This window comes from Notolabrus celidotus, chromosome 12 (assembly GCF_009762535.1).
Source record: "Notolabrus celidotus isolate fNotCel1 chromosome 12, fNotCel1.pri, whole genome shotgun sequence".
Lineage (NCBI taxonomy): Eukaryota > Metazoa > Chordata > Actinopteri > Labriformes > Labridae > Notolabrus > Notolabrus celidotus.
The window spans coordinates 32,341,131-32,363,130 of record NC_048283.1 but is presented as its reverse complement, the minus strand read 5'-3'; the positions used below and the strand labels follow the sequence as shown (position 1 = coordinate 32,363,130).

At 40.3% G+C, this 22,000-nt stretch overlaps 1 protein-coding gene across 2 annotated transcripts; it reads left to right on the top strand.

Annotated features, from left to right (window-relative positions):
• Positions 1–134: 134 nt before the first annotated feature.
• ttk (ttk protein kinase) lies at positions 135–16,919 on the top strand. 2 transcript variants are annotated; one of them, XM_034698090.1, is made up of 26 exons: positions 135–597; positions 812–979; positions 2,376–2,463; positions 2,556–2,778; positions 2,950–3,056; positions 3,147–3,290; positions 3,421–3,535; positions 3,618–3,699; positions 3,796–3,911; positions 4,119–4,197; positions 4,345–4,453; positions 5,321–5,543; positions 5,914–6,020; positions 6,281–6,424; positions 7,881–8,053; positions 8,374–8,519; positions 8,610–8,736; positions 9,972–10,064; positions 10,168–10,325; positions 11,383–11,534; positions 11,664–11,788; positions 15,319–15,393; positions 15,486–15,662; positions 16,255–16,351; positions 16,456–16,541; positions 16,627–16,919. In XM_034698090.1, the coding sequence occupies exons 3-26, from the start codon at positions 2,376–2,378 to the stop codon at positions 16,690–16,692; spliced, it is 3,012 nt and encodes a 1,003-aa protein (XP_034553981.1). In that variant the 5' UTR covers positions 135–597; positions 812–979; the 3' UTR covers positions 16,693–16,919. The 2 variants fall into 2 exon arrangements, with proteins under 2 accessions (XP_034553981.1, XP_034553980.1); XM_034698089.1 differs by lacking the exon at positions 135–597 and having other exon boundaries at positions 855–979; positions 5,318–5,543.
• The last annotated feature ends 5,081 nt before the right edge of the window (positions 16,920–22,000 follow it).

Here is a 22,000-nt window from a genome sequence, read left to right as displayed (position 1 = left end):
TCCCTCAAGCTTCTCAGACCTAGCCTCTGTGGGATTCTAGAAATCCCCTGTGCATGTGATGGAAGAATGCACAGTGCATGTAGGGGGCATGGTCTCAATAGCCCTGCAGTAAGCAGTGTGCTATGCATAGACAGTAAATAAAAAGGTGCTATGTGCATGTGATTGAGGAATAGCAGAGATATTTAACTGTACTTGCACGAAATCTGGTTGTTTTAGTCAGGATTATGCTAAAATATATTTTCCCATCTATATTTAAGTTCCCATTTAAGAGCCAACCTTCAATTTAGTAAATTCCTGGTTTAATCCCGTTTATTCCCATAAATTCACGTTAATTCCCATGGAAAGTTTCCAACTTTGAAAATTCCCAGACTTTGCAACCCTAGTAAAATAACGCTCTTGACCTGCTTTCTCAAGACATGCAAGCGGGTATTCCATAGAAACACGCTTGGGGTATTCTTAAAGTAACGCTGGTGGATTTGTTTATCGCCACTGAAAAAATGTATAATTTCCAAAATAGGTAGAAAAGATCATAATGTAGAAAAAATTATCCTTAGCATCAACTGCCGAGGTAGACTGATGAAAAGACTAATAGATAATGTAAGTGGAACATATTCAAAGAATGTAAAACCTTTGATTGCATCAAGTTAGAACTGGTATGGTTTCATTTCATTCAAATTATTGGCATTTCAAAAATATGTGACAAGTTAACCCCAGGAACCACTTTCAAACCTGGGGAAAACAAATAAGTATGATTAAACGTAATGTATCAGAGTTCATTTATTAGTGTCCCATTTACGTTTCTGCATTACAGTCAATGGTCTGCGCCTGCGCGAAACATTGTCAAACGAACCTTGCCGTCATCACAAGCTAGCCAATCAGCAGAGGACCTGGGCGGAAGTGGGATATTTGAAAGTTGGCAGTTGGAGTCGAGCCTCTTCTCTGTCGTTTTCAAGACAAGGATTAATTAAAACGCAAGAAGGTGAGAATACTTTACAATCATATTCTATCTGTATGTCATTAAGTCTATTTTACGTCAAACGCGTTTGTGAAAGCCACCGGGGAACCACTTTGTCTATATAGTTATCGTTAACAACACGGCGAGCCAACATGCCAGTTAGCTAAATAAGCTAACTCGGATTGTAAACACGAAATAATCTGATGATTGAGGAGGATTATTCACAGGATTCTTATCTGATTACATTGAAAAAACTGTTCTTTAATCCCAGCAAGTGCACCCTTCCGAAGTATTCAGTGTATTTACTACTGAAGTGGTAACTCTGTTACATTTGAGTGTTTGAATCTGTTTTGACGTCACTGTGAGCACCACAGGCGTATAACGTGTTATGCAGTTTGCAGAATGTCGTTCAAGGATATTTAATGCACAGGAACAACGTGTGTTACTTGTCACAAGTGTGCATCATTTTGCAGAGTAAAGAATATTTTTTGTTATGTGAAACCCTGCAACGATGACGATCAATGTGTAAACTTCCATACAAAAAACACGCAAAACCACACGAACAATAATAATAATAATAATAACAATACATTTATTTATATAGCACGTTTTAAAAACAAGTTTACAGAGTACAAAACATAGCGAGAGAATAAGACACTAAAAAACACAAAAGCACATGACAATGGATAGAACTAAAATGAGTTGATTAAAAGACAATAATAAATATATGCAGAAATTAAAAAGTCAGTGATATGTTTAGAAGTAAAAGCACATTTAAAAAAAGTGTGTTTTTAAAGGAGGACAAGGATGTGGCTTGCCTGATCTCCTCCTGCAGGTCATTCCAGAGTGATGGGGCCCTGACTGCAAAGGCCCGGTCACCTCTGGTTCTTAACTTCACTCTAGGAAGTTCCAAGAGGGACCTGCCGGAGGATCTCAGGCAACAGTTGGAGACATACAACTTTCTTAGGTACTCAGGAGCCAGTCCATTTATGGCTTTAAAAGTGAGAGTTAAATTCTTAGAATCCATTCTCAAACCCACAGGCAACCAGTGAAGAGAGGCTAAAATCAGTGTGATGTGTTCCCTTTTCTTGGTGTGTGTGAGGAGTCTGGCAGCTGTGTTTTGGACTAACTGGAGTTTTGAGAGGTTGTGTTTGCTTAGGCAGGTGTAGAGTGAGTTACAATAATCTAACCAGGAAGTGATGAATGCATGGATGACAATTCTGAGGTTATGGTGTGAAAGGAAGGGCCCGATCTGAGAGATTTTGCGCAGCTGGTAGAAACAAGACTCACTTGTGGTTTTGATATGTTGGTTGAAGTTGAGGTCTTTATCAAATGTGATGCCGAGATTCTTGCAGTCGGGGGTGACAGGAGCACCAAGCTGAAGTGAGGAGAGATTATAGCATCTGCCCTTCAATTTCAGATGGAAGAAGAGGAGCATACAGACCGGAAGCAGCAGCTTGCCATGCTATATCAGAAGCTCAACAAAATCAAAAAGTGTCTCAATGAAGGTAAATCCAGACGTCACTGGGAGATCCATATAAGTTAATGTTTTATGACAATCTTCATGAAGCTGTTATAACACCACCTTCTTTTTTTATAGATGACACAGATAATATCAACCAGGTCATTGGCTCAAACTCACCTGAATCATGCTACTCGTATATGACTGACCTGGAAAAGAAGGGGGACCCTAAGCTGGACCAAAACCACCTCATCAGGCTCATTGACTTTTATACCAGGGTCTTTTCTAATATGCCACTGAGGAAACACTGTCAGAATGAGAGCTACGCCAGGATGCTGGTCCGATTTGCAGAGCTCAAAGCGTGAGTAACTATGATTTTAAATTCTATAGCAAAGACTTTCATCATACCTCTAAAGGTTATTTCTGTGTTTATTTGAAGCTTTAGCAGGCCAAATAGGATACATTATTTCAATGTGCATCTTAAATACCATCAGAGTTGGTGTTAAGTGTTTCCCTGATTTTCTTTTATTAGAATCCAAGATGTGAATGAGGCAGAAGCCAACTTCAACGTTGCAAGGTCCCACAGCCAGAACTTTGCATTTGTTCACATTGCATATGCAGAGTTTGAGCGTGCTCAAGGTATAAAGATCTGCTGTTGTTTTCTTTACACAACTTCACTTCTGGAGTGTTACTTTGGGTGTTTCATTGTCTGCTTTATCATCTTACCAGGCAACACAAAGAGAGGCATTTCCATATTGCGTAATGCAATTGAACAGGGTGCCAAACCGAAGGAATTGCTGGAGGCGGCCTTGCAAAGCATGCAGGCAGGAAAAACACAGCTCTTCTGTTCAGAGGATAAGGAGAACATATCATGTGAGTTTATTATACCATGTAAAATGTTGTCCCATTGTAAAAATACATCTGAACTCACTGTTACAGTGCAGTTATATGTAAAGAATTGTCAAATTTCATCTAATTGTTGATGTATTTTTCCTTCCACCAGGTTTTTCAAACAGCATTGTTCACAGTTCTGTCAAAAAAGGATCAGAATTTCAAAAAGTAAGCAGAATATCAGACGGGACAGGTGAACTCCAGCTCTCCAGCATTTTTGGACCAGGGTAAGTACAAATACTTTTCCCAATGTATAATACGGCCTCTGTTTGATGTGACAAATGAGACATGTTGATCTTTTTCCCACAGGACTGAGCCCCCGTGTGGATCATCAGATGACCAGCTACCAGGCTGGAGATCCGGATCCCAACGAAAGAGAGCAGTGGGCGTGGTGAGAGTTAGATTTTGTTTCCCATATGTGGCATGAAATTGATGTCAAATAGAGTTTCATGCTATTAAATTATGTTCTGTTTTTTTTGTATTCCAGCCTGTAAGAGTTCCTGTAGTGCCTTTCTCTATCCCAGAAAAGGAGGACGATGATGGCTACATTTATGAGAAACCCTCAAGGAGAAATGATGCAGCAATCAACAACAGTTTGTCGAGGTGTGTTTCTTCTCAAATGTGTCAGTGTGTCCTGATAAAAACTATTTACCTTTCTTTAAATTATCACATTGTAGTGCAAGTTCTATTGAAACTACTTTTGAAAACTAAGAGATTTAAATTACTTAGACTGCCACGCCGCTTGGTCCCTGCCAATATGCATGACATTTAAAAAAATGTCTCATCTGTTTTATCTTTTTTTTTCCCCAGGCAAACATCTGGTTCAAGCTTGAATCCAGTATTTGGGCTGTTATCCTCTAAGAGAAATGTTATCAGTCGAGATCTTCAAGTGAGTATGAACCTATTATGTATGAGTATGTCTATTTAACTTTGGCAAAACCAAACTGCAGGTTTTTCATTATCAGTTCTATCAAGAAACACAAGGCTCTGTAAAATAAATAACTATGCCGTCTTTCTCTTACATCCCTCCATCCAGCCACAAGCAGCCAGCCCAGAACATGCCTCATGGGAGGACCAGGCAGCTGCGGACTCCACCACCACACTGCTCCACACACATGACAGAAAGGAGACCTCAAGAATGGAAGGTTTGTTCAACCCTGAATTAATGCTTCACTGATTCGTCCTGCTGTTTGTCGAGACGCCAATAACACTTCATCAAGCAATCAATCAATCTTTATTTGTATAGCACAAAATCACAACAAACGTTATCTCAAGATGCTTTTACAAACAGAGCAGGTCTAGACCAATCTATGTTAAATTATGAACAGAGACCCAACACCAAGACAGGATAAGACTCAGTCTGACCCCACCTTTATCCACCATGAGTATTGCACCTCATAGTATTTAGCTAGTTACAGCAGAGAGGAAAAACTTCCTTTAACAGGCAGAAACCTCGAGCAGAACCAGACTCATGTTAGACACACATCTGCCTCGACAGAGTTGGGTCTGAAAAGAGGGATAGAGGAGAATAAGAGAGAGAGGGAGCGGTGATAGTGATGAGACGAGTAGTAGTAGCTGTGACCGCTCGAGTCCAGCACGTCCGTATCAGCTGGAGTCTGGAACGTCCACAGCAGGAGGACGTCTACGGCAGCTCAGAGGAACCTACGAGACAAGGGAGCTCAGGGACTCCAAAAAGGTCTATGGTTAGTAACTTTAATGGGACAGGGAGAGTTAAAGTAAGTGATGGGGGGTTGGGGGGAAGGAGGTGAGATAGGATCCCAGTGTGTAAGCCTATAGCAGCATAACTAAGAGGTGGTCCAAGCCTGAGCCAGCTCCAACTATAAGCTTTATCAAAAAGGAAAGTTTGAAGCCTAGTCTTAAAAGTAGAGAGGGTGTCTGCCTCCTGGAGCCTGACTGGTAGATGATTCCAAAGGAGAGGGGCCTGATAACTGAAGGTTCTACCTCCCATACTACTTAACTATTTTTGATGCCTTCTTTTTTTTGTCCAGCAGATGTGACGTACAACTTTGACCAGGCCATCAATACCAATTCCCCCGAGTCATGCTGGACATATCTGAAGAACCTGGAGAAGATGAGCAACCCTCACACAGATATCAACCTGCTGAATAAACTCAAGGACTGTTATTCCAAAGTCTTCTCCAGGCTGCCGATAAGACAGTTCAGCAAGAACACCACCTACGCCCGGATACTGGTCAGATATGCAGAGCTCAAGGGGTGAGTGTGGATGATGATACTCTGCACTGGAGTATGTGGTCGTGTATGGTGAAGTTACTATTTTTTTTATACATGTTAAAAACGGAAATCAAACCTCCATTTATGACACTTCCTCATTGAACCCTAATACACAATGTACATTTTATCCATGGAGAGTGCAAAGGGACTGGATGTCTCTGTATGAAATGTATTAATCTTAACACCCTTCCATGTATAGAAGTCTATAACCGTTGATGCTCTGCTCTGTAACTTTAAATCACTGCATACAGCTCTTCAAAATGTAAAAAAAAACAACTACATTTTGACATCAAGGCTTTTTCAGAGGCTTTCAAAGTGTAATCTATGAACCTTTCTTTCTTTTCTTCTGAAGGATTGAAGACACAGATGAAGCTCAAGATCACTTCATTGTTGCAAGGTCTAACTGTAAAGGCTTTGCCTTTGTCCACATCGCACATGCCCAGTTTGAGGCTTCCCAAGGTATGGCTTTGTTTACTTTACAGGAGTAAAGAGTAAAGACTTATATATGGAACAAAGTGAAACATTTATCACATATGAAGTATAACATGTAATACATCATGGTTAACTTTAAGGAACTTTCATATTTATAACTCTTGAATGAAAAGCTGATTGTTGTTAGAAATGTGATTATTTCAGAGTTTTCTAGTGTTTTGTTTGTCAGTGAAGTGAGTTCTCTGTTCAAATACTGATGTTTTACTGTCTCTGTATGTCTTTTACAGGTAATGTGATCAAAGCAACTTCAATTCTGCACAAAGCCCAGGCGTTAAATGCCAAACCAGCAGAGCTCCTGGAGATGGCCATACGAAACCTGAAGGCTGGGGAGAAACAGCTTGTGCCTGCCAGGGAGGAGGAACACTCCACAGGTACATGTTCATTTTAGATAGATATCTTGGTGATGTTTTATATATGCATGCATCAGTTCGATGCCTTCACTCTCTGGATATAGTTTATCATGGAGCTCTGAGGTTCATTACAAGTTTTAAGTCTCTAACCTAGGGGTGTTAAACATGTGGCCCGCTGGCCAAAACCTGCCCGCCAGAGGTTCCAATTCATTCCGTGGAACAACTTTGCAAAGTGAAAAAATTAACTAAGACATTAACTGTAATTTTTCAATAAAAGTAACTACTATTTCAAATTTGTCCTCTGGGGGTCGCATACAATCATAGTCAGGGTTCCCACGCGTCCTGGAAAACATGGAAAACCTGGAAAACAGTTGACCAGTTTTCCAGTACTGGAAAACACCTGGAAAATGGGAGAAAAGGTCAAATGTCCTGGAAAATCCCATATAGTCCTGGAAAATGATTCCAACATGGCTGCATTTGACCTGACCCTATTAACAAAACACATCCCCATTCACTGAATGTTGAGTACACGCTGTGCTGGAAAAGACAGCGACACTGCACAACTTTTTCCACATCTTTTCTCCTTCACTTCATAATCATGCATTCACAGAAAACGGGGGTATATTGTCTAGTTTTATGGTACATGAACCTTGTAGAGTGCTCTTTTGATTCAAAGAGTCTTATATTTAAGTTATAGTGTGACCAGTGGAGTCGGGCAGAGAGCTTGGGGGTCTGTGCCTCACAACTTTCTCTGCAGGCTGAGAGCTCAATTACCGTACTCTAGCTCAGTTGTTCTCAAAATGGGGTCCTGGGTCCCCTGGGGGTCCAGCATGTAGATGCTTTGACTGATGACTTTTGTTCTGAATTTCATCTTATGTTGCCATGTTTTAGAATTCTGTGTTGTTTGTCTGTAACCTTGTTGGAACATGCTGCTGCAGATCTCGGCCAGGACACCCATATTAAAGAGATTCTTAATCTCAATGAGGCTTTCCTGGTTAAATAAATAATTAGAGGCCTTCATAAGACACAGACCTGGACACAGTACTGGCAATGTTTGTAATTGTTGCAATTGCAATATTTATATATATTTTTTTTTAAACAGAGAATTAGTTTTAGTTTGATATTGAAGTTTTTTTTTTGTGTGTTTTATTTCACATGCATTTGAAGTAGTTTTATTTTGATGCAATGGTGCTTTTATTTTGAAATCGTATGTCAGTGAAGCAGTTCTCCGGTGCCTGTTTCACATCACAGAAGCACAGAGCCAAACGCAGGCTTCAAGCATAGTGTTTGTCCATGCACAAGTTATAAAGATTGTTACCTTCTGTGTGTAGTACGCAGCCAACAAGTCTTCACGGTGGATTTGTGGACAAAGCTACAAATAAATCAGTTGAAGGAAAGCCATTGTGTCTGTTTGTGCTTGGAGGGAAAAACAGTTTGTTCCATATTTTTACATTTTTGGTTTTGTTTTAATATTTAGATTTGCAACCAGATGTTCAAGTGAGCACGTCTACCTGTGGGGGAATCCAAGACCTTCACCGTCCTGCTCGGGTTCCTGTGAACCGGTCAGTGGAGCCTCCTAAACCTGCCAGCAGAGAGCCTTTAACAGAGTGGAAGATACCTGCGCTTGTCAACCGACATGTTTCTCCTCAGGTCTGGTCACATTCTCTCTGTGTACAGTATTTGTAGAATTATTGTGCAGCTTTTTACCAAACTGTTAACTGTCCGCTTGTATCTGATGCCCTTCCTTTGTTTTGTCTGACCCTTAGTACTATTTTGAAGTCTCTGCAACTATAATGATAATTTACAAATGTTCTCTCTCTGGATTTATCTCATAAGTTTGCTGGTTCTATATTTTCTTCTTATTTCTGATATCATATTACTGGTCTTAAGTTATTAACTGTTGAAATCATGTATTGATGGAACAAGATTCAGTTGTAATTACTAAACTTTATCATATACTTTCATTACAGAATAAACACACACCGCCTCCTGACCCCAGAACTGTTCCTAGTGTTGTGGACTCCCTCCCTACTCCGTCCCTGCAGATTCCATCCAGACTGAACCCACAACCAGTCTGTCAGACACCCAACAGCTACAGAAACCCACTTCCTAACAGGTATCATCTACACTTTGGTGTTTGCCACTTTCAGTTGCATCTTTCATACAGTTCTTCCTGTCACACTGACTTTGTCTTTCTCCCCATCAGCTTTGTGACTCCTGTTCTAAAGAGAGGCCCTGAAGTGTCTTCCTCTGCTGTGGCAGCACACAGAGCTGGAGCCGTCCAGCAGCCGTCTACACCACTAAACCAAGCGGCTTGTTTCCAGACTCCACAGGTACATTATAATAACAGGGTTCCCACGCGTCCTGGAAAAACAGGAAAACCTGGAAAACAGTTGACCAGTTTTCCAGTACTGGAAAATGGGAGAAAAAGTCAAATGTCCTGGAAAATCACAGATTGTCCTGGAAAATTATTCCAACATGACTGTGTGCAATCTAACAGGGTTAAAAAAAAAAAACATCCCCATTCAACATTTTTGGGCATTTTTGTCATTCAGTTCTATTTAGGTCAATTTATGCACTGATCCTCTGATTATTATTATTGTTATTTATTTATTTCAGTAAGGCAGCTTCCAGAGTCCTTTGCAGGCTCTTTTGTTTTTTACTTAGCTAATTTCATATTTTTTGAGAAAAGAGAAAGCTGAGATGAGAGTTGCCCATCATTGTTGCTTGGTTGCACTGATAAAGGGCTGTACATCTGTGGTTGCATTATTCCATAATCAATTTGCCATAATCTTTAATCATGGAAGAGATGAGTTCATGGATAGCCATAGACTGCATGTCTTCAATGTAGACTTCCACTGAGAGGAACATATTAGACTATTAAGGAACTAAATTAGGAACTAAATTTAGACTGTCATACCAGCTTGATCATCAATGAAAATGTCCTGGAAAATGATCTCTGGAAAAGAGTGGGAACCCTGTAATAAACTTTCCCTAGGCTGCTATCTTAAAGACTACATCCAGTTTTCATCAATCAGCCTTTATTTGTATAGCGCCAAATCACAACAAACGTTATTTCAAGACGCTTTTACAAACAGAGCAGGTCTAGACCACTCTGTGTTCAATTATTAGCAAAGACCCAACATCAAGACAGGATATGATCCAGTCCTCTCTTACTGACAGGACCCATTTTATTTCATCTTAATCCACCATGAGCATTGCACCGCGCAGTATTTAGCAAGTTATAGCGTCGATGACAACCTTCCTTTTAACAGACAGAAACCGAGCATCGAGCAGAACCAGACTCATGTTAGACAGCCATCTGCCTCGACCCAGTTGGGGTTGGAAAGAGGGATAGAGGAGAATAAGAGAGAGAGTGTGATGATAGCTTTACTACTATTATTTTTATATTCATACATCAAACTCGTATTGCACATGTAATGTAATATGCAATAAATCCAAACACCCAATAACCTGATAGTATTAAGCAAGATAGTATTTGAATGACCTTCACAAGTATCCCTTTTTCAAACTCATCATGTTAAACATTTGATTATTTCCCTTGTAGTCTTCCTTCTCTGCGTTGTCGAATGAATCCATCACCATCAAGGGCAGGCAGTTCTTCATACTGAAGATGATTGGACGTGGTGGATCCAGCAAGGTAAAACACTCAACACAGATCATCTTGTAGTCCATCATTTGTTCCCCGTTGTGTTGTAATTGTTTGGCTATAAATAAGGATCATTGTTTCCTGTTTCCTTCAGGTCTATCAGGTCCTGGATCACAAAAAGCAGCTGTTTGCGGTGAAATACGTGGACCTGGAGGAGGCTGATGCTCAGACGGTTGAAAGTTACAAAAATGAGATTGAACATCTGAACCACTTGCAGCAGTACAGTGATCAAATAATCAAGCTCTATGACTAGTGAGTACATTACCTCTCCTACAATGTGTCGGTGCATCGCATAGAAAACATCTTAAAGGTGACATATCATGCAAAATTGACTTTTTAATGGTTCTTTACCTGAAATATGTGTCCCTGGCATGTCTACAAACCCCCCGAGAATGAAAAAAATCCATTCTGCCCCTGTTTTGATTTCTCCACCTTTCTGTAAATGTGTGTGAAACGAGCCGTTTCAGACTTCAGTGTTTTTGTTACGTAACAACAATATCCGGTCTGTCACGGAGTCAGAGCTCGGAGCTTGTTCAGACCATAGACTGTATAGAATAATCTGAATCCCCCCTCCGTTTTTCATTACCTGCACAAATGTGTGCTAACAAGGAGCTTAGGAGGGAGGCATGCTAGTTGTAGGCTGTCTTAATAAACACAAAGGTCGGTTTTACTCCCCACGTCTGCAGATTTGAAGATCTAGTGGATGATTTTTATTTATCATGGATAAGTGCTAGCGCTAGTTAGCATAGCCACATAGCTACATGTTCGTAGCTGTGTACCAAGACACACGTCTACATACTGATAAATAAAACAACAAGAAACACAGAATCTGTGACCAATCGTTCAGAAAGGTCCTGCTACAGGCGCCTCTCCGTCAGGATCAGATTCAGAGGGTTGAAGTAACGTGATCTCTGAGCAGCCGTGTATATTCAGCCAACATGTAAACATTAGATCAACGTGCTGGAGAGCCGAGGCACATCCACTTCCTGAGGGGGCGTGGTCAGAGAGAAAACAGAGTGTTCTGAGGAGGACTGAAGAAGAGGGTTTTTCAGGCATGCCAAAATCTGATTTCAAAGTGTTTTTTTAGCATAAACTTTAAAGACATGTTTTGGGGACCTCTTAGACCAATATATATTGATGAAAAAAGCGTGATATGTCCCCTTTAAAGCTTTGCTCTGTTTATAGATGATAATCAAGTCATCGTATAAACAGTAGTTGACAATCAAGACCTGCAGTTAGACACGTTGGATACAAGGCAGAAACAGAGTTTATATGAAGCACAACATAATGGTTCTGTATGTGTTTGCAGTGAAATAACAAACAGCTACATCTACATGCTGATGGAGTGTGGAAACTTGGATCTGAACACTTGGTTACGAAACCGCAAATCAGTGAATCCACTGGAGAGGAAGTTCTACTGGAAGAACATGCTTGAGGCCGTCCAGACCATCCACAAACATGGTTATTTATTGTTTTTCTACAGCTCTCTCTACTGTTCCCTCAGTTATTCTCAATGATTGTTCACACTAAAATCATTTGAAGGCCTGGTCTGATTACTGAATGGATGTGTCTTGTGTTTTTTCTCTGTAGGAATTGTCCACAGTGACCTGAAACCAGCAAACTTTGTGATCGTGAACGCTTCGCTCAAGTTGATCGACTTTGGTATTGCAAACAGGATTCAACCAGATGTAACGAGCATTATGAAGGATTCACAGGTGAGAGCTTTGGGATATGAAAACTTCAAATGAGGGAATGCTTCAGTCTTTCATGCAGTGTTTAAAGTGCAGCCATGATGGTTGGACTTAAGGATGTAACGGCACAACAACCTCTGGTTTGGTTCTGTTCTCAGTCCAGTACATGTTCAGTACAGTAAGGGAAACACGGGCAACACATAACATTTATTTTCCTTTATTAGAAACTTAATAAACTTTGGCACTGTGTCTAAAGTTCAGCATTGTAACTTCAGGTTTATTGGCCTGCTCTTTCTTTATTATTAACATTTCAAATGTTGAATCATCATTTTTTTTTAAATAGCGCCAGATGCGGGCAGATTTGGGTTAGGTGTGTAAATCCCAGAGGGCTAGTCCCCACGTAACGGGTAAATATTGTCAGATATACAGTACAGGCCAAAAGTTTGGACACACCTTCTCATTCAATGCGTTTTCTTTATTTTCATGACTATTTACATTGTAGATTCTCACTGAAGGCATCAAAACTATGAATGAACACATGTGGAGTTATGTACTTAACAAAAAAAGGTGAAATAACTGAAAACATGTTTTATATTCTAGTTTCTTCAAAATAGCCACCCTTTGCTCTGATCACTGCTTTGCACACTCTTGGCATTCTCTCGATGAGCTTCAAGAGGTAGTCACCTGAAATGGTTTTCCAACAGTCTTGAAGGAGTTCCCAGAGGTGTTTAGCACTTGTTGGCCCTTTTGCCTTCACTCTGAGGTCCAGCTCACCCCAAACCATCTCGAGACACGGCGGTTGGAACTAAAGATCTCAAATTTGGACTCATCAGACCAAAGCACAGATTTCCACTGGTCTAATGTCCATTCCTTGTGTTTCTTGGCCCAAACAAATCTCTTCTGCTTGTTGCCTCTCCTTAGCAGTGGTTTCCTAGCAGCTATTTGACCATGAAGGCCTGATTCGTGCAGTCTCCTCTTAACAGCTGTTCTAGAGATGGGTCTGCTGCTAGAACTCTGTGTAGCATCTGGTCTCTGATCTGAGCTGCTGTTAACGTGCGATTTCTGGGGCTGGTGACTCGGATGAACTTATCCTCAGAAGCAGAGGTGACTCTTGGTCTTCCTTTCCTGGGTTGGTCCTCATGTGTGCCAGTTTCGTTGTAGCGCTTGATGGTTTTTGCGACTCCACTTGGGGACACATTTAGAGTTTTTGCAATTTTCCGGACTGACTGACCTTCATTTCTTAAAGTAATGATGGCCACTCGTTTTTCTTTAGTTAGCTGATTGGTTCTTGCCATAATATGAATTTTAACAGTTGTCCAATAGGGCTGTCGGCTGTGTATTAACCTGACTTCTGCACAACACAACTGATGGTCCCAACCCCATTGATAAAGCAAGAAATTCCACTAATTAACCCTGATAAGGCACACCTGTGAAGTGGAAACCATTTCAGGTGACTACCTCTTGAAGCTCATCGAGAGAATGCCAAGAGTGTGCAAAGCAGTGATCAGAGCAAAGGGTGGCTATTTTGAAGAAACTAGAATATAAAACATGTTTTCAGTTATTTCACCTTTTTTTGTTAAGTACACAACTCCACATGTGTTCATTCATAGTTTTGATGCCTTCAGTGAGAATCTACAATGTAAATAGTCATGAAAATAAAGAAAACGCATTGAATGAGAAAGTGTGTCCAAACTTTTGGCCTGTACTGTATATGACTTTTAACTGCCAAATCTTTTCGGCTTACGGTGCAGGTGTGGCTTCTCTCTTTCATGGTCCTCTGCTTCTATGTCGGAGCTTTGCAGGATCGAAATGATGCACACAAACACACACGCACAAGTGCTAGCTACAAAGCATTCCTGTTGACAACACTGGACATCAACCATCAGCTGAAATCATGTTTTTCAGGATCAAAACTTTCTGACACAGCTACCAAAACAAGCCCATTTCAGTTTTGATATGTTTTTTTGTCCTGAGAGATGATGCGTTCAAGATCTGTAACGATGGTCACAGGTGTTTGTTCAAGGCACTGATCATAGGTTAAAAAAAAGAAGAAAATTTAAACTCAGAAAGTCACTGAAACCAGTTTTTCAGTAGTCTACTAGATATGCATGCTGTGCGTGTGTGATGAGTGCTTGTTTTATTCTCCGTGTGGTGACCTGTGATTTGAATTACCTTTTAGTTAGTAGTTTTACACTGGACCGTTTCAGCACGCATCTGCACTGAACCAAAAGTGCTGTACTGAAACAGTTCTGCACAAATACATGCACCTTCACACCTCCAGTTGGACTGAATACAAACACATTTCAACCAAGAGTTCTGGTTCCTATGCCCCCTTTGTTGTCTGCGTTTCGGCTGAAGTCCCGGGTAGATTGTGCAAATCAGGCCAGTGACGTATGGAGAAAAAAAAGTAAATGCACTACACCACCAGACCAGTAGAGGGCAGCAAAACAAAGAGGAATGCCATTCATCACAGATGACACCATAGAAGCAGATGGACATGCAGGTATCATTATGAGCAACACAACAGTTAGCCTGTTAGCATGAAGAGACTCAGCTGGTGCTGTTTTAGATGGCGCTATATTTCATCACAGATGGATTCACTGAATCAACACGTGAGAGGAGATAAGCGCGAGTAGCAAAGACGTTTCAACACGGCAACTCAAAAAGCCGTGGCAGACATCGGACGGTGTTTTGGTTTAAACAGCGACCCTGTTAACTGGAGACTCTCAGCCGGATGCATCCCTCATAAACGTCTTTAGACGATCATTAAATATCTGATGAGGATATTTTGAAATCTTAATAAAAACTAAACTAGTTTGCATTCCCAAGAACTCCCTCTGTGTTTCAACAGCTGTGTAAACTCCACAAACACTGACACATTCAGCTGAAGGTCTCCAGTTTACAGGGTCACTTTTAAAACCGGAACACCGGGAGAGACACATTTACGGTGGGCTGAGAGAAGACTACTGTTACAAGCTGCTAAATCAAGAGAATCACAGCTTCTTCTTTTGAAAAGTACACACACATACAAAAAAGATAGAACAAATAAAAACTAATGAAAGAAAGAGAAATCAAGAGAATCACAGATGTGTGTGATGTTATTGTGGACGGAGGGGGGAATAAAAACACTGCGGTTAATCTACCAATCAGACACGTTCAGCATTGCAGGCCCTGCCCCCGAAAGCCCGGGGACCTTTGAAAAGTACTACCCCCCTAGCAGGGGCTTTTTAGGGGGGAGATTATCTACCCCTGAACTAAATTTAGACCTTGGTTCCACCGGTCGAAACACACGTAGTTCAGGGGTAAAGTCCCTCTGGTTGAAAAACGCCTTCTCTTTCCTGTACATGAGAGTTAAATTCATGATTATGAATTTACTGCAATTGCCAAATAAACATCAACATGCTCATTGAAATGCATCATTATACATGAATAATCTTATAAATACATCAAACTTAGTAGAACATAACAGTTTTACTGTGAGCATTAACAGCTGGATCAGGTGCACACAAGAAAGTGGTCTACCTGTGTAACACATGGTTGTTTCTGAAACACAGGTTGGAACCTTGAACTACATGCCACCTGAAGCGATCAAAGACACTTCATCCCAACATGGAAAGGCACGCTCCAAGGTACTCATACAAAGTTTAATCAACAAACAAAGCATCATTTCTGACTGAATCAGTGTGGTAAAAATAACTGTGTTTGTTGTTTTTCTCTAAAGATCAGCCCCAAAGGTGATGTATGGTCTCTTGGATGTATCCTGTACTGCATGACGTACAGGAAAACTCCCTTCCAAAGCATAACCAATCAGATTGCGAAGCTGCACGCCATCATCGATCCCTCCCATAAGATTGAATTCCCTGACATCGCAGAGAAGGATTTGCTGGATGTTTTGAAGGTAAGCCGTGTTTTAATGTAATCACAAAGCAGTTCGTTTGTCAGGGTTTAGTATCTACTCTTTAAAGAAGAGGTTCATCAGTCAATGGATCTTATTATTTGTAGAACATCTTCCATCATGTTTTTTTTTTTTTAAGTTATACTTTTGGGCTTTTACTTTTTATTTTATTGAGAAGAGGACAGTGGATGGGGTAGGAAACCCGCTACATGGGCGTGCAACTTAACCATTACGGCCAAATTCCACCAGATCTATGTCACGATGCATCAATCTCAACAGAGCAGATGGAGCGGGACAGGAAGTCAGGCACCAAAACAAAATGAAAACATCCAGTTAATTTTCAGAATAAAACACTCTGTGTTATCGTTAGATCGGATCCAGTAGAAGTTAACACATTGACTAGAATAGAAACCTATTAGATCCAGTGCCCGCATCTTGCATGATGTTTATCTCTTAAAAGAAGGTTTTGAAATGATTAAAAAACAAATTAAACTGTCTAAGAAACACCTTTGATAGATACCTCATCTATGAACTGAATAGTTACTGTAACTATAACTAGTACAAACAAGCTGTGTTTATGTTCTTGTTGTTCCAGAGGTGCTTGGTACGAAACCCCAAAGAGAGAATCTCTATCGCCGAGCTTCTTGAGCATCCATACCTGCAGCTAAAGCCCCAAGCAGCACCTGAACCAGGTACCACAAACACACACTTATATAGACACCAAGTCTGTGTTTTTGGAGGCCACCTCTGCTTTTCACACAGTGACACTCACATGTACACAATTCACCTGTTTCAGATCCTCCATGTAACAGTGATCTAAAGAAGATCCTGACAGACCTCGCTGCCCTGCAGTCTCCAAACAGCATCATCAGAGCAGCTAATGTAAGTCTATCAGAACTGTGTTGGTTGAACTCCTTGATCATGAGTGTCTGGGCTGCTAACTCTGCTTTCTGTTGTTTTTTCACAGAATCTGGCAAAAATGTGCAACAGTGGCAGGAAGTTGGATGTTGCAGAGTGTGCAAAGTCAACGTAACTCCCCTGGATAAACCTGTTGTGGATATTTCTTTGTCCTCTTATTTAGATCTTCTAGCCCTCTTTTTAACACTTCTGTTTATTGACAGTATTTTCTAAAAAGTAGTACTAGTAAACCTATATTTCTATCTTTGTTTCCTTGAGAATAGCTATTTTATTGCCTTATGTACCATATACCCTCTGATAATAAATGTAGGCTAGTCCAATAAAAATACTGTACTCTTGGAAGTTGTTGTTTATTTTTCTGAGCGGTTTAAAGGAAAGTGTTACAGCCCTTGGTAAATGATGAGACGTTGAGGTCGACAGGTGCAATATATTTATTTGTCTCCAGCACGCACCGTGAAACTAAAAGCAAACAAAGAACATTTTAATTCCTAAATCATCCCACACCATTACGTTTCTCATATAAAAATAGATTCACTGTGATTTAAAAAACAGACATACCTCGCTTTGCCTACCAAGGGTGCAAAACATTTAAGCTTGGAGAACCATCTCGACCATGGATTACTACGTGGCCTCCCCGACTGCACACACGCCACTCGCACAGATCCCTGCTGCTGCTCTGCCCGATCACAGCTGCTGCTCCGCTGCTGATCAGCTGTGATCAGCTGTGATCCTCCGATCAGCTGATTGCGCAGAGATGCCGCCGTGCATTTAAACTCTGAGCAGTTCCGGGGTACCCGCTTCCAACCCGGAACATTTAACATTTAATTTTAACTTAATTTAATTGCCGTTTCTGGCCACTTACAGAAAGGTTTAGACAACTGTACTGTTTTATTATTTATCTGCTGGAGGTAAAAGGCTTGACGTGTTACAAATAAATTCAGCCTAACACCAGTTAGCTAGATAAACCTGATATGGTTATTAATATTTTTTTATCGTCATTTTAAAAAAAAAAAACAAATAGAGACATCTAATTTACCCTCAGGTCGAACACAAAGAGGTCATAACACTATCCCGAAACTTTCCTGGTTTACAAATGAATGAAGTTTTAACAGTATTGATCATTGACAAGAAGGACAGAGTCATAAATGAGTGTACAGAGCTGGTTTTGCATTTGTATAAAACTGAAAAAGACAAAAAGAAAACAAAGGGGGAAATACATTAAAACAAGCTATATCAGAGGTGGTGAACTCATACAATGGAATGGTAATAATAATTAGACGCAGAAATAGAAAAACCACAAATGAATTAAGTTTGATGAGTTTAAAGTTAACCAAAAATAACTTGTAGATAGTTAAAGAGAGCTGCTAAATGGAACAGTTTTTTTCTGTAAGAACGTTTTGGATTATTTGGGGTACTTAACATTTCTTGATTCTGGAATTGGTTGGAGAGCAGCAATATCTTGTGGCCTTTTGAAGTCACAGGAACCCACATTTCACCAATTTGAAAGTCTCAGAAATCCAGGATGCTTGAACTAAGATACTAGTTCAAAATAATTATGTGTACACTACCGTTCAAAAGTTTGGGGTCACCCAGACAATTTTGTGTTTTTCATGAAAACTCACACTTTTATTTATTAAATGAGTTACAAAATGAATAGAAAATATAGTCAAGACATTGAGAATGTTAGAAATAATGATTTTTAGTTGAAATAATAATTTTGTCCTTCAAACTTTGCTTTCATCAAAGAATGCTCCCTTTGCAGCAATTACAGCATTGCAGACCTTTGGCATTCTAGCTGTTTATTTGTTGAGGGAATCTGAAGACATTTCATCCCACGCTTCCTGAAGCACCTCCCACAAGTTGGATTGGCTTGATGGACACTTCTTGCGTACCATACGGTCAAGCTGCTCCCACAACAGCTCAATGGGGTTGAGATCTGGTGACTGCGCTGTCCACTCCATTACAGACAGAATACCAGCTGCCTGCTTCTTCCCTAAATAGTTCTTGCATAATCTGGAAGTGTGCTTTGGGTCATTGTCCTGTTGTAGGAGGAAATTGGCTCCAATCAAGCGCTGTCCACAGGGTATGGCATGGCGTTGGAAAATTGAGTGATAGCCTTCATTATTCAAAATCCCTTTTATCTTGTACAAATCTCCCACTTTACCTGCACCAAAGCAGCCCCAGACCATCACATGACCTCCACCATGCTTAACAGATGGTGTCAGGCACTCTTCCAGCATCTTTTCACTTGTTCTGTATCTCACTAATCTTCTTCTGTGTGATCCAAACACCTCAAACTTTGATTCACCTGTCCATAACACTTTTTTCCAATCTTCCTCTGTCCAATGTCTGTGTTCTTTTGCCCATATTAATCTTTTCCTTTTATTATATATCTCAGATATGGTCTTTTCTTTGCCACTCTGCCTAGAAGGCCAGCATCCCGGAGTCGCCTCTTCACTGTAGACGTAGACACTGGCGTTTTGCGGGTACCATTAAATGAAGCTGCCAGTTCAGGACCTGTGAGGCGTCTATTTCTCAAACTAGAGACTCTACTGTACGTGTCTTGTTGTTCAGTTGTGCACCGGGGCCTTCCACTTCTCCTTCTACTCTGGTTAGAGCCTGTTTGTGCTGTTCTCTGAAGGGAGTAGTACACATCGTTGTAGGAAATGTTCAGCTTCTTGGAAATTTCTCGCATGGAATAGCCTTCATTTCTAAGAACAAGAATAGACTGTGGAGTTTCATATGAAAGTTCTCTTTTTCTGGCCATTCTGAGAGTATAATCGAACCCACAAATGTGATGCTCCAGATACTCAACTAGCTCAAAGAAAGGCCAGTTTTACAGCTTCTCTAACCAGCAAAACTGTTTTCAGCTGTGCTAACGTAACTGCACAAGGGTTTTCAAGATGTTTCTAATCATCCATTAGCTTTCTAACGCAATTAGCAAACACAATGTACCATTAGAACACTGGAGTGATTGTTGCTGGAAATGAGCCTCTATACACCTATGTGGATATTCCATTAAAAACCAGACGTTTGCAGCTGGAATAGTCATTTACCACATTAACAATGTATAGAGTGTATTTCTGATTAATTTAATGTTATCTTCATTGAAAAAAACAGTGCTTTTCTTTCAAAAATAAGGACATTTCTAAGTGACCCCAAACTTTTGAACGGTAGTGTATATCCAACAAACATCTAAATATGGTAGGGTGAATCAAAAAAGTAAAATAGTCCTGGGGCACATTTTCACATCTGCATTTTGAAAATCTGTCAGTATATTGCTTTTGAAGAAACTGCTTAATATGACTAGCCAAAAGGCTAAATCTCAATATGAATAAAGCCCCCACTCTGAGAGACAAATGGCAGTCAAAAGGACACAAATATAGCTCACAATAACTTTTTCTTCCTACTGTATATGAAAGCATGTACAGTAAAATCTAATGGAATCATGCTTTCACATGATACATTAGGTACATTCAGCAAGCTGCAGTGAAGGTGTTTTCACCCAGACAAATTCTCCAACATGGTTACTGATGTAGATGCAAAAGCTTGACAGAGATTGGATTTAGAATGATAAGATCTGTTTTTGCAGATCAGCAGGTAACACAATGCTGTGTATCAAGTTACCTTTCAACCCATTCTAAAAGCTATAGTACTTTCTGTAGAAACACAATTTTATCCCAGCACCTAAAATAAAAATATAGAGGTCACAGAGGGTTTTTGTCCAGTTTGTTTCTTTGACATTTGTTCACGTCAGAAGAGAACAAGCAGCTGTCAGGTTAGCATCTGGATGATGATGGGGATAAATTGAAAAGAGAATATTTAGAGCAGTGCTGCTGCTAAAACCCCACCCTGGCAGTCTGTTTCCTGAATGATGACTGGATTGAAAAAATTGTCACCTTTCAATCACAGTGCTATATAACCATAGTGGCTGACCTCAGTATACTGTTATTTGTACAATTTTTGATGCAAAAAAGAAAAAGTAAAAGAAGAAAATATCAGCAGCACTTATTAAGTTTCTTCTTTGAGTTTTTAATATACATTTCGCAACATTTCTAGATATAATAACACTGTGTCTTGGTGTTTAGATGATCTCACAGTTCTACATTTTGGAACTTTTTGACGATCATACTGAGCATCACAAATACAGCACATCACCAGATATGTGGTGGAGAGGTCAAACATCAAATCAGGCTTTGATATTACGTTAAAAGCTGCTCCTTGTGGCATGCACAGACGCCCAGGCCCAATCTCAATGTCCACCCTCAAGCACTCACTGACTTTGAGGCGTGTTCCCGCTAAGTCTGTGGGGGCTTAGGGCTGGTCTCACTGTCAAATCATCAAGTGTGTGAGGGATCTCTCTCTGACTTTTTGAGCCCTTTATACCCCCTTTCTGTATGTGGGCATTTTTGCAGACTTAGCGTAAGGGAATTACCCAGAGTTCATAGCATTGTGGTGTGAAACATGGGACTCCCAGGGGAAGCCAGCGGGCCTGGAAAGGTAAACGAACACCGTAACATGGAAATTTAAAAAAGGGCGACAGTAAAAAAGAAGCATGAAAGTTGCAAGGAAATGTACAGGTAAAAAAGTTTGCCTGTAAGTACAAATATAGAAAACAGCCTTAATCTATTTATCTTCACACATATGTGTGTATATAGTATAATTTATATAAAATAGTTACATAGCCTATTAATATATTTAGAGTTGTATAGCTGGTGATGTTATGCAGGTAACTTACGTCTCAAAGTGCTGTCCCATTCCAGTTCTACTGGTTTGAGCCCTTACAGCCTCCTGTCCTCAATCACTCTCCAGGTGACGTCAATTAAGTCAAGAAGGGCTCAGGGTTTAGGGAGGATATTGAGATTGGGCCCTATTCTCTATGGTGACATGACTTTAGCTATCAGCATAATATGCACGGACTGTCAAAAGTGTACCACGAACACCACCCTCCTTTCTGACCAATCACAGGGCTCATCTGCTCTGGAGGCTGGCAAGGAGAGGGAAAGATAAGAGCTCCCACTCCGACACTTTCCCCAGATACCATAGAAAGCCAATGTTCTTTGCCTTTATTGAACTTGTCTGTTTAATTATGTGAAAATCTTGTTTTACAATACAACTTTCATCATAAGATCATAAACCTGACTTCAACATATTCTAAAAACTTTTAAATCACAAACACGAAGACACAATCCCATTGTCCTAAGACGTAAATGGTTCATCATCACCGGTTTCTTTAAAAAAGTACTGCAGGGAAATAGTTTTTAAATCTGTTTCAAAACGCCTGGATCAATGGGGAGGTGTAAGAAATACCGAAAACAATAAGGACACATTTTGTAATGACTAAAATGTGATCAGGCCGCCCAGAAGTCAGGCAGGTCTTCAGCCGACTACCAGCCTCTTTCCACCGCTGACGACATCCTCTC